The sequence below is a fragment of the Schistocerca gregaria genome, chromosome 1, assembly GCF_023897955.1.
Source record: "Schistocerca gregaria isolate iqSchGreg1 chromosome 1, iqSchGreg1.2, whole genome shotgun sequence".
Lineage (NCBI taxonomy): Eukaryota > Metazoa > Arthropoda > Insecta > Orthoptera > Acrididae > Schistocerca > Schistocerca gregaria.
Window position 1 is genome coordinate 1,186,360,820 of NC_064920.1, and position 13,671 is coordinate 1,186,374,490.

The 13,671-nt window shown below is 41.7% G+C and overlaps 1 protein-coding gene across 1 annotated transcript in view; it reads right to left on the reverse strand.

The window, feature by feature from the left end:
* Window positions 1-13,671, reverse strand: part of LOC126298023 (Down syndrome cell adhesion molecule-like protein Dscam2) — a 632,609-nt gene that overhangs the window by 32,044 nt on the left and 586,894 nt on the right. Inside the window, exons 30-32 of the mRNA XM_049989376.1 lie at window positions 9,988-10,278; window positions 9,325-9,469; window positions 9,072-9,244 (exon numbers count right to left, since the gene is read on the reverse strand). Coding sequence (XP_049845333.1) covers window positions 9,072-9,244; window positions 9,325-9,469; window positions 9,988-10,278 — 609 coding nt within the window. The remainder of the gene's footprint in view (window positions 1-9,071; window positions 9,245-9,324; window positions 9,470-9,987; window positions 10,279-13,671) is intronic.

Below are 13,671 nucleotides of genomic sequence, written 5' to 3' on the forward strand. Positions count from 1 at the left end.
ATTCGGCCGCCTGCGCCTTCAACCACATGGTTACCTCTTCTTTTGGGACAGAAAAGGTGTGATTTTTGTGGATTTCCTGGAAAGAGGCACTACAATAAACTCTCAAAGGTATTGCCAAACTCTGCACAACCTCAGAAGAGCAATACAAAAAAAGCGCATGGGAAAGTTGGGCTCAAAGATCTTGCTGATTCATGACAATGCCCGGGCCCATAGGGCAAATGCCACTCGTGAAGTTCTCGAATCTTTGAAGTGGGAGTTGTTTCCTCATCCGCTGTACAGTCCCGACCTGGCACCAAGCGACTTCCACTTATTCCCAGCAATGAAAAAGTGGTTCGCTATGCAGTGTTTTGATGATGACACACAGCTTCAAGAAGAGGTAACCACGTGGTTGAAGGCGCAGATGGCCGAATTTTACAAGGAAGGAATTTCGAAGCTCATCCATCGCTATGATAAGTGCCTTAATTTAAATGGCAACTATGTAGAAAAGTTGTATTTAAGTGTGGCTTTCATCTGTATATAATTAAAAAATTCCAATACTTTATTTATTTTTAATTCAAAAACATAATGTACTTTGTGGATAGCTCTCGTACAAAGCTTTAAATTATTTTCTTGAAGGAAAAACACCTGACTGTACTATATTTTTTCCTTTTCCTGAGACTAGGGGCCTGGGGGAACCATGGCTCCCTATTGTCCCCAGATGCAAGAAACATTGTAACATCACCAGATCAATATATAAATGAAATATGATATGTACATGGCAAAAGGCAGTTGCATTCTCATGTTGCACCAAAACCACAACATCAGATATTGCACTTATTTGGAACAAACAGCAAAATATATGTGATGGCAATGATATAAATTTCACAACTGTGCTGTTAAAATGATGGTGATTGAAAATAGTGATACTACATATGACAGACTTGGTAAGCAAAAAAGGTAGTGAAAATAAAAATTAATGTAAATCATTTCTTTTTGTTATTTTATTTCTTCTTGTATTATCAAAATCCAGACAGTCAATAAATGGCCTAAGTTTAAAATAGCTTTAATACTAGTGTTTTAGGCAAATAATTAATTTCAACAAACCAACTTGTAATTTTTGATTACGGTATTCAGAATATGTTAAAAATACATTTTTCTCAAGGAGCCTCTTAAAAAAAAGGGGGATCGTCTTATATTCAGGGTCATCTTGTACTCGGGTGAATATGGTAAGTTAGACTTATTTAAGTATTTATACATTACTGGCCTTTCTGTGATAATTATGGGACTCCTTATCTGCAAGCTGATCATCAAGAAAGTACACTAACTGAAATTTAACTTCCACACAGACATATTGATTATACAAAAAAGTTATAAGTACCTGTAAGTTCATCCATTAGGTCAGAGAAGGAGATGCTGATCAACACCTTTTAAATCAGCAATGTTACACATTGTACTGTGTCTTCAGTGCAAGATGTAGTCATAAGGTTTCAATATAAACTTGATAAAATAAAGTTACATAACTGAGTTTTTGTTTGTTTGTGAGGGCTTGTTTGGAGTACTGCTACACTTTGGAATTCCCATTGCACAGTATCATGGCCAGTACCACACCCATTCAAAAAACTGCCAAACAGAGACATCAAAAAAATGGTGTAGCTGTATCAGTTCAATTAGGATCATTGCTTTATCTGTCCGATCACCATGTATAAGTGCTGTGTGATGCCAAGACAAAGCAATAGAACAGTGAGTGGAAATATGGATTTACTGCCACCAAGAAATAGGAAGATCCAATCACCATCGGACAAGGTGATGCAAATTATTTTTTTGTGACTGCCATACTGTGATGCTAGCAAATTACTATCAAAATCTCCTGATATTACCAGAGACCGCCGAGACAGAGGACAATGGGAAGCTGGTCCCTTATTCTCCTGGCATGGACCCAGTAACATCTTCCTCTTTCCTTGAATGACCGGATAATGAAACCCTTGCTTGGCAGGCATTTCCAGAATTATGACAAAATGATTTCCAATATGGAATGTTTCCTGAATAGCCAAACTGCAGACTTCTACAGCCAAGGTCTCTGTTAAATCACCCACCACTTGGAAAAAGCTTCGAAGTGAAGCATGATTTTGTAAGGACAAGCACCACCACTGAGTTCCATAGTCACAGCTTAACACCATCACTAAGTTCCATAGTCACAGCTTGATTTCTTTGAGGTGACAATTAAAACTTTTAGCCTGCCCCTCATCTGTATATTAATGCAGAATATTTTGGGGTATAACTGCTGAGCATTACTACAAGAAGAGTAAAAAGACAGTTCTGCCCATGCAGACATATCAGTCAGCTATGTAACTGATGAATGAGAGAGAGCTCAAAGCAATGGATATGCATGACATCATTACAATGTTCACTTTGACACAAAAAAAAAAAAAAAAAAATAAATAAATAAATAAATAAATAAATAAAAATGCTATACTGTCTTAGGGATGTGATTTACTGGACTCTGTGGATTGGCAACTGAATGCTAGAATTGGAGGCATCATGCACAAGCCATTGTAACACAAAATTTAATTTGTGAGTATGGAGTCACATTTAAGAAGTGTGACGGATATGAGTCATGGACCTTGCTGTTGGTGGGGAGGCTTGCCGTACCGTAGGTGGAACTACGATGGAGAGGTATCTGTTGAGAAGCCAGACAAACGTATGGTTCCTGAAGAGGGGCAGCAGCCTTTGCAGTAGTTGCAGAGGCAACAGTCTGGATGACTGGCTGGTCTGGCCTTGTAACACTAACCAAAACAGCCTTGCTGTGCAGGTACTGCGAACAGATGAAAGCAAGGGGAAACTACAGCTGTAATTTTTCCCGAGGGCATGCAGCTTTACTGTATGGTTAAATGACGATAGCGTCCTCTTGGGTGAAATATTCTGGAGGTAAAATAGTCCCCCATTTGGATCTCCGGGCAGGGACTACTCAAGAGGACGTCGTTATTAGGAGAAAGAAAACTGGCATTCTACGAATTGGAGCATGGAACGTCAGATCCATTAATCAAGCAGGTAGGTTAGAAAATTTAAAAAGGGAAATGGATAGATTAAAGTTAGATATAGTGGGAAGTTCAGTGGCAGGAGGAACAAGACTTCTGGTCAGGTGAATACAGGGTTATAAACACAAAATCAAATAGAGGAAAAGCTGGAGTAGGTTTAATAATGAATAGGAAAATAGGAATGCAGGCGAGGCTACAGGGGCGCAGGCAGCGCGGGCGCCCGGTCTCCGGCGGCAGGTGACGCCCCGCTTCCCGACATCGGGGAGCTCGTCTGGTCCCAGGTGAGTGCGGCACTGCACAGCAAAGACACGCTAGACGTAATCGCCCAATCCATCACGGACTCTGTGACGCCCACGGTCATGGACAAACTGCAAGAGTCTGTCGGGCGCAACAGCACCAAAATCCAGTCCCTTAGAAAGTCCCTGGCCGCACAAGAGAAAAATGCCACCGACCTAGAAGCTAAACTGTCTGCTGCCACTGATGAAATTGAGCAGTATCAGTGAAGGAACAGCTTGCGCTTGTTCGGGGTAGCTGAAAACGACCGTGAAAACACCGACGACCTGGCCATTAGCCTCGTGCGTGAGAAACTTGGCGTGCAGATCGACATGGCCGATATTGACAGAAGCCACCATGTTGGGCCCAGGATACCAGGTGCCATGAAACCCAGGGCCATAATAATTAAATTTGTGTCTTACCGGAAAGGAGCTGAAGTGCTTGCTCAGAAAAGAAAACTCGCCAAGAGTGGGGTTACCCTAAGGGAAGATCTGACGCACGAAAGACTAAAAGTTTTGAACGCTGAAATCACACAGATCGGCCTTCAAAATGTATGGACCCAGGATGGCAGGATCGTAGTCAAGACGGAAGGAGGGAGGAAAAGGTGACGAACATGTTCGAACTGAAAGACTGAGCGAAATTTCGCGAGACACAAAGTCTCATATTGTAATCTGTCTAATATAAGTTAATTTTTATTCTTTCTTTTCATTTTTTTAGCTTAAATATTACTTCGTTATTTCTATAAGTACCATAAGTACTCTATTTAAAATCAGTCAATTGTTTCACAAAAATATTGTTTCTTTTTTGTCTAGCATAAGTGCTCATGAATATTCATATTGTCAGTCAAATGGGAATTAACATTCTCCATTAACAGGAATCTCCTTACAACTGCCTTTCTATATCTGTTATTTTCATCCTCGCCACTACCACTACTTCTACTATTATCTTTTTCGTAACCGCTACTGCCACTTTCCATCTTTCTTTTCACTCCCTTCTCCAATACTTCCAGTGTGTTTTTCACCTTTTTGTCCACAGACGCTTGAGTCAGTCACGACCTTGGACACACCTGTAAATATGTCTTCCGGCCAGCAGGTAAACGGAGCGCGCTCGGTCCTACAGGCGGCCACAATGGGACGGATCGGTTCCGGCGGCGGGCTCTTTGTGGCCCACGTGAACACACAGTCGCTAACGGCTCACTTCGATGAGTTCTGTGACCTGTTCTGCCAATCGCTGTTCCATATTATCCTCATCTCTGAAACTTGGTTGAAACCAAACATTTCTTCCGACGCTATCCAAATCACTGGTTACTCTCTCCTAAGGGCAGATCGTGAAACACGACATGGGGGTGGTTTGGGTGCCTATGTTCGCTCTGATTTGACACCTACTGTACTATGCACACCGGATGCAAACGGCAAAGGAGAAGCAGAGTTCTTGTTTTTCGAAATAAATACATCAAATCAGAAACTGCTGATTGGAGTAATCTATAAACCTCCAAACGTCGGTGCCATGTCCTCCTTTAAGTCTGCCCTGTCCTCACTCGTGACACAGTATGAACACATAATCATTATGGGCGACACAAACATCGACTTACAGTTAAAATCTCCCTCTGCCAAAAAACTAAGGCGACTGTTCTACTCCAATGATATGAGTTTAACACCACTGGACCCAACTCATCACACGCCACACAAACACACACTAATAGATATAATAGCAACAAAGCAACCAGATAAAATAATCCACGCCATTCAGACATCCACTCCGGGACTCTCTGCTCATGACGTGATATTCTTAAAGTACTCAATGCATACTACCAAAGAAAAATCTCACCTGGTAACCTACAGAAACTTAAAAAATGTTGACCATGATGCTCTTCAAAAGGATTGCTCAGACATCCCTTGGCATGATATAAGCAATGAACCGACTTTAGATGGAAAAATTCGGCAATTATGTCGCAAAATTATTGCACTGTATGATAAACATGCTCCTCAACGCACTGTCAAGGTAAAGAGAGCACCCGCTCCGTGGCTCACCACTGCATTACGCCAGTTAATGAATAAACGTGATGCTGCACATAGGGCCTTGAAGCGTAACCCAACTCCATAGGAGTACAAAACTTATAGGAAACTCCAAAACAGAACCAAGCAAAGCGTGAGGAATGCCAAAATCAGACATGCCCGCTCTGTTGTATGCGGCATATCAAAACCTGCTGCACTGTGGAAAAAGCTGCGCAGTTTCGGTATAGGAAAGCGAAGATCTGACGTTGTTTATCAAGCGTCTGCAGAAGAATTAAACGATTTCTTCTCAACAGCTGTAAACTGCCACGCAGCGACAAATTACCAGCCCCAAGATATCGATCTCTTGAGAGACAAGTTTTTCCTAAAACATGTCACTACCGGCACAGTACACAAGGCAATTATGAGAATCTCTTCCGAGGCAGTAGGAAATTATGGAGTGAGCATTGGCATGATTAAGAACGTCGTAGACACTATTATTCCAGTTATCACAGACATCTTCAACCTGTCTCTTGTCAGTAGTACATATCCTACTGAGTGGAAGCAAAGTTTAATTAAGCCTATACCCAAGACTGACAACCCTAAGTCGCCAGGTGACTACAGGCCGATCAGCATACTACCTGCAATTTCTAAAGCCCTAGAGCACATCGTCCATGAACAACTGACGGATTACCTCAAAACTCATAACATCCATGATGAATATCAGTCAGGCTTTCGAAAGCACCATAGTACAGCAACTGAATTAATCAAAGTAACTGATGACATTAAACATGCTATGGACAGATGTGAAGCTACTATCCTAACACTGCTTGACTTTAGCAAGGCTTTTGACACAGTTGACTTCAATATATTTCTAATTAAAATGAAACAGCTGAACAATACACTGGTTCGACAGCTACCTCAAAAACAGAAGTCAACAAGTCATTTGTGGGTCGGAAAAGTCATAATGGAAAAACTTGCGTTCTGGAGTTCCCCATGGCTCTGTCCTTAGTCCACTACTCTTCTCACTGTACATTAACGAAATTTCTTCAGTGATTCACTCCTGCAACTACCATCTATATTTCGATGACATCCAACTGTACATAAGTGCAAGCTCCAAAAACATTGGTGACGCAGTAAGCGAGTATGAACGCAGATCTTTGCTCTGTTTCTCGATGGGCACAGAACCTAGGTCTGAAACTAAACCCCAAGAAATCCCAGGTCATACTTATATCTCATCCAAAGTTAATCAGCCAGCACTTTCGTGAAACAGTCCCTAAAATACTCCTCAATGGTACCCAACTACCATACCAAAAAATAGTAAAAGACCTTGGAATAATCTTGGATGAACACCTAAACTGGGAAGAACAAACAGTCACAGCTTGCTGGAAATCGCTCTCCTCCCTACATGCAATTCAAAAATTTAGAAAAAATATTTCCAACCCATGTTAAACAAAAATTAGTCCAAACACTAGTCTTGCCTAATCTTTACTACTGGGATGTAGTTCAACACGGCACAAATAGTGAAAATTCTAGATGCCTCAAGCTAGTGATGAATGCTTGTGTTAGATACGTGTGCAATATTCGGTTGTATGATCATATCAGTCCTTCATACTCCCAGCTAGGTTGGATACGCCCACATAAGGCACACGATCTCCACACGATGTGCTTACTCCATCGATTTCTTGGCCACTGGTGCCCCCAATACTTATCTTCTCACATTAAACACCTATCATCACTCCACAATCGCAATACCAGATCGGATACTTCTAGCATCTTGGCTGTACCTTTACATAACACAAAAACTTTCTCCGTGTCATTCTCCATCTCAGCCATACGACTATGGAATGCGCTTCCCTGTGATCTGCGTCTTATCCAGAACTACTCAACATTCAAGAGGGAACTCAAAACTTACATATTAGGGATGGTATAGCTACCATTTTTGTGCCCCTCCCACCTCTTTCTTTCTCCTCTCCATCACAGCTTCGAATTTTACCATTGTATTTCTCTTCCTCTAACCTATCTACCTCTTATATATCTCTCTCACCCCATCTATTGCCTTATGTCTGTCCTCAATGAGAATAACTCACAAGCTGCAAGAACATAACAAGGAAATTCCCAACTAACAATGGGACTGACATTCCCATAAGAAAAGTATGTTTACTTTCATATACATAGTCATTATTATTATTATTATTATTATTATTATTATTATTATCATTATTATTCTTGATTGTTATAATTATTTTTTATTGTTATAATTATCATTGTACAACTGTTATAATCTCTATTTTTTTCTTTAACATCAATACTGCATAATACGTTATTTGTCCTTAATGTTCTGTAGAAACTGTAACTCGTTCAATCTGAGTATGCCTGGTTAGGTGTAAGAGAGGGCCTGAAGGCCCTAATCTTGCCAGGTAAAATAAATGCATAAATAAATAAATAATAAATAAATAATGAATAAAAAATAGGAGTGTGGGTAAGCTACAACAAACAGCATACTGAACATATTATTGTGGCCAAGATAGACACGAAGCCCACACCTACCACTGTAGTACAAGTTTAGCTCTACAGATGACGAAGAAATTGATGAAATGTATGATGACGTAAAGGAAATTATTCAGATAGTGAAGGGAGACGACAATTTAATAGTCATGGGTGAATGGAATTCGATAGTAAGAAAAGGAAGAGAGGGAAATGTAGTGGGTGAATATGGAATGGGGGTAAGAAATGAAAGAGGAAGCTGCCTGGTAGAATTTTGCACAGAGCATAACTTAATCATAGCTAACACTTGGTTCAAGAATCATAAAAGAAGGTTGCATACATGGAAGAAGCCTGGAGATACTGTAAGGTTTCAGACAGATTATATAATGGGAAGACAGAGATTTAGGAACCAGGTTTTAAATTCTAAGACATTCCGAGGGGCAGATGTGGACTGTGACCACAATCTATTGTTTCTGAATTGTAGATTAAAATTGAAGAAACTGCAAAAACTTGGGAATTTAAGGAGATGGGACCTAGATAAACTGAAAGAACCAGAGGTTGTACAGAGTTTCAGGGAGAGCATAAGGGAACAATTATTAGGAATGGGGGAAATAAATACAGTAGAAGAAGAATGGGTAGCTTTGAGGGATGAAGTAGTGAAGGCAGCAGAGGATCAAGTAGGTAAAAAGACGAGGGCTAGTAGAAATCCTTGGGTAACAGAAGAAATATTGAATTTAATTGATGAAAGGAGAAAATATAAAAATGCAATAAATGGAGCAGGCAAAAAGGAATACAAACGTCTCAAAAATGAAATTGACAGGAAATGCAAAATGGCTAAGCAGGGGTGGCTAGAGGACAAATGTAAGGATGTAGAGGCATATATCACTAGGGGTAAGAGAGATACTGCCTACAGGAAAATTAAAGTGACCTTTGGAGAAAAGAGAGCCACTTGTATGAATATCAAGAGCTCAGATGGAAACCCAGTCCATATCCTCTCTATTTCAGCCATTGTTAGTTATTTTGCTACCCAAATAATACAACTCATCTACAATACTACTTATGGTGTCTCTCATTTCCTAATCTAATTCCCTCAGTTATGTTAAACAAACACCAATAAGTTCACAATAGTAATAGTTTTTCCATCACAATAAATTAAATACCAACACAGTTGACACTAAAATTATTGAGGTAATCTATTGTCAATCAAACACTTTTGTTTTGTAACATGTTACAACCCAAAGCAGACATTGTATAAAAATACAATACAAGTAACATCAATCTTTGATATACTCAGTATGTTTCTTACCAGAAGAATCATCTGACTGCTTGAGTGTAAGATGATCCTCAATTTTAGTGGGGCATGATGAATAGATCTGCTGAAAGTTTCTCTTGTTGTCCATTTCAGCTGCTGCCTTGCAAACACTTGGGCTCTCAGGTAAGCCCTGATTTCCTTTGTACTCTGTATCTTGTCGACACTGTCTGAGGACAGAAGAACTTGAAGTACTCTGAAGGCAAGTGAACCACACTAATGGAGAGACTATTACAGATTATTCACTCACCTTCTGTGGATTGCCACATACACAAGCAATCCAGTAGACAGTAACAAAATTGCAGAACAAATGGATGGCACTATAACATGAATGTCTTCATAGAATCGACCTGCATTTTTTGATTTTCCACTTACTTGCATTGGGCCAACAGTTTCTGATAAGAGAAATGAAATACAGGGTTAAAACACTTCTTCTTTATATTTGTTCTACTTATTAGACGCTTATGTGTTTGATATGTGCTTGCAAATCTAGAGGAATATCACACACTATAGAAAATTTAAAAACAAAGCAATGTGGCTGAACCAGAGATACACACAGGGCTGGTTTATGGCACAAGCAACACAAATTGCCACTTTGAATGGCAAGCAGAGAGGGGCACTAGAACAGTAAGATTTCTACACTGGATACACCACACTTGGCACTCAGAGCTGAGGAGTACATCAGGGGTGAACATGGGCAAGGTTTTTATGTAGCAGATATCACAATTAGTAGTGAATACTGACACTGGTGGAAGTGTATGATGGAAATGGAGGAAGGAGGGTCACTCAAAAGGTAAGTCTCTTGTGAGGAAAGGTGTTCTCAAACTGGGCCTAGATACATATATGAAGTCAAATTATTATATGGAAATTCAGAGAATTTAACAATAAGAGTGTTTTTTCATGGCTATCTTACCTCCAGTTAATGTTGTTGTGGCTATGTTGAAATGCACTCTGGTGGAACCAGCACTGTTGTGAGCAGTTAGTCGCAACTGATACCATGTGGCAGGTTGCAGATCCCCTATCAGGAGATTCTTTGGTGGTGCATTATTGTCAATGAGTATCCACTCATCATTACTTTCACGCATCCGGTATTCAACAACAAAATACAACATAGAACATCCACCATCTGGCCAGCTATGCAAGTGCAGATGAAGAGACGTTGCATTTGCTGACATGAGGGTCTCTGTGTTTGGTACCTGTGGTTCTAACAGATAAAACTAAATTAATTCCTATAATAGTTCACAGACGTTTTCCATAATATAATAATATCACAATTCAACTAGGAATATACGAGGGTGAGTCAAATGAAAACCTTAAATATTTAAAAAAATATTATTTACTGTGCAGAAGTGGTACAAACCTGTATCACTTTTCAACATAATCTCCCCCACACTCAATACAAGTCCTCCAGTGCTTACAAAGCGCATAAATTCCTTTAGAAAAACATTCTTTTGGTAGTCCGTGCAACCACTCATGCACCCTGTGGCGTACCTCTTCATCAGAACGGAACTTCTTTCCTACCATTGCGTCTTTGAGTGGTCCAAACATATGGAAATCACTTGGGGTAAGGTCTGGTGAGTATGGTGGATGAGGAAGACACTAAAAATGCAGGTCTGTAATTGTTACAACTGTTGTACGGGCAGTGTGGGGCCTTGCATTGTCATTTTGCAAAAGGACACCTGCTGACAGCAATCCAAGTCGCTTTGATTTGATTGCAGGCCGCACATGATTTTTTAGGAGATATGTGTATGATGCATTGGTGACAGTGGTCCCTCTAGGCTTTTAATGTTCCAGATAACACCTTTTTTGTCCCAAAAGAGAATCAGCATAACTTTCCCTGCTGATGGTTCTGTTCGAAACTTCTTTGGTTTTGGTGATCATGAATGGCGCCATTCCTTGCTTGCTCTCTTCATTTCTGTTTGGTGGAAGTCAAGCCATCACATTCTCATTCAAAGCACTGAAGAAGTTCTTCACAAGCATCAACACATCGTTCTCTCATTTCAGGAGTCAGCTGCCATGACATCCATCTTGCAGACACTCTGTGAAACTGGAGCACATCACGCACAATGTGGTGTGCTGACCCATGACTAATCTGTAAACATGCTGCAATGTCATTCAGCAACACTTGGCGGTTTTCCTTCACTATGGCTTCAACTGTTGCAATTTTCTGTGGAGTCACAACTTGTTAGGCCTGACCTGCCGCCGTTGGATAAGCAGCTGCTGCAGCAAGTCGTATAACCCTAGCTTACTTATTTGTTAGATAGTTTAATTAATTTCTTTGCGTGTTTTTGGGTACTTGCATTGTTTAATTCATATATTTCGGGCGTATTATAGTATTTGACAGTTGTAGCATCGCGCTTTAGTGCTTACTTCGTAGATTCTTATTTAAATTGCGTGTGAGTTTCGTATAGGAGGTGCAATTTCGAGTTTTAGTTACTGTAATCGTAAATTCAGCAGATTGTAGCGCAGTCGTTAGGCATTTGTACAGGTTAGTTGATACATTCTTTGTGTGTTCCGCTTGCGTTATCTAGGCACAGACTCGTGTTTCAGTAACTGTTGTTAAACATCAATTAGAATGGGCAGGGACTGCGATTGCTGTGTTCGGATGAGGGCTGACTTGGCATCCCTTTGCTCACAGCTGCAATCGGCGCTGACTTCGGTCGCGCAGCTTGAGGCTGTTGCCAATGGGCACCACTGTGGGGAGCCGGACTCGGGTATCACGGGGATGTCAACCTCATCCCGTCTGTCCCCAGATCGGTCTGCCGCTTTGGTTGCCCCGGTTTCTGCCCGCAGTGGGGCTGAGCCCTCGCCTGTGGTTGATTGGGAGGTCGTTCCAAGGCATGGCAGGCAGCGAAAGGCGTCCCCGGAGGCTGATCAGAAAGCCTCCCCGGTGCGTCTGACAAACCGGTTTCAGGCACTGTCTCTGGCTGAGCCAGATGCAGCTGCCTGCCCTGTTTCAGAGGATCATTCTCAGCCTTCAAGGTCCGGGCAATCGCAGAGGGTGGGCTTATTGGTAGTTGGGAGCTCCAATGTTAGGCGCGTAATGGGGCCCCTTAGGGATATGGCGGCTAAGGAGGGGAAGAAATCCAGTGTGCACTCCGTGTGCATTCCGGGAGGAGTCATTCCTGATGTGGAAAGGGTCCTTCCGGATGCCATGAAGAGCACAGGGTGCAGCCAGCTGCAGGTGGTGGCACATGTCGGCACTAATGACGTGTGTCGCTTTGGATCTGAGGAAATTCTCTCTGGATTCCAGCGGCTATCTGATTTGGTGAAGGCTGCCGGTCTTGCTTACGAGATGAAGGCAGAGCTCACCATCTGCAGCATCGTTGACAGAACCGACTGCGGACCTTTGGTGCAGAGCCGGGTGGAGGGTCTGAATCAGAGGCTCAGACGGTTTTGCGACCGTATTGGCTGCAGATTCCTTGACTTGCGCCATAGGGTGGTGGGGTTTCGGGTTCCGCTGAATAGGTCAGGAGTTCACTACACTCAGCTGGCGGCTACACGGGTAGCGGAGGCTGTGTGGCATGGACTGGGCGGTTTTTTAGGTTAGAAGGCCTCGGGAAAGTGCGGGATGGGCTGCAATGTCAAAGGGTGCTTGGCAATTACAGGACGTGCTTGGATCAAGGAACAGTCGGAATTATTGTTGTAAACTGTTGTAGTTGCACTGGAAAAGTCCCTGAGCTTCAAGCGCTAATAGAAAGCACAGAAGCTGATATCGTTATAGGTACAGAAAGCTGGCTAAAGCCTGAAATAAGTTCTGCAGAAATTTTTACGAAGTCTCAGACGGTGTTCAGGAAAGATAGATTAGGCAGAATTGGTGGTGGAGTGTTGGTGTCTGTCAGTAGTGGTTTATCTTGTAGTGAAGTCGAAGTAGATACTCCGTGCGAATTGGTGTTGGTGGAGGTTATACTTAACAGCCGAATTAAGTTAATAATTGGCTCCTTCTACCGACCCCCAGACTCCGATGATACAGTTGCGGAACAGTTCAGAGAAGGTTTGGGTCTCGTAACAAATAAATACCCCACTCATACGGTTATAGTTGGTGGGGACTTCAACCTACCCTCGGTATGTTGGCAAAAATACTTGTTCAAAACCGGTGGTAGGCAGAAAACGTCTTCCAAGATTGTCCTAAATGCATTCTCCGAAAATTATTTAGAGCAGTTAGTCCACGAACCCACGCGAATTGTGGATGGTTGCGAAAACACACTTGACCTCTTGGCCACAAACAATCCAGAGCTGATAGAGAGTATCATGACTGATACCGGGATTAGTGATCACAAGGTCATTGTAGCTAGGCTCAATACCATTTCTTCCAAATCCATCAGAAACGAACGCAAAATAATTTTATTTAAAAAAGCGGATAAAGTGCCACTAGAAGCCTTCCTAAAAGACAATTTCCATTCCTTCCGAACTGACTATGCGAATGTAGACGAGATGTGGCTCAAATTCAAAGATATAGTAGCAACTGCAATTGAGATATTCATACCTCATAAATTGGTAAGAGATGGAACGGATCCCCCGTGGTACACAAAAAAGGTCCGAACGCTGTTGCAGAGGCAACGGAAAAAGCATGCGAAGTTCAGAAGAACGCGAAATC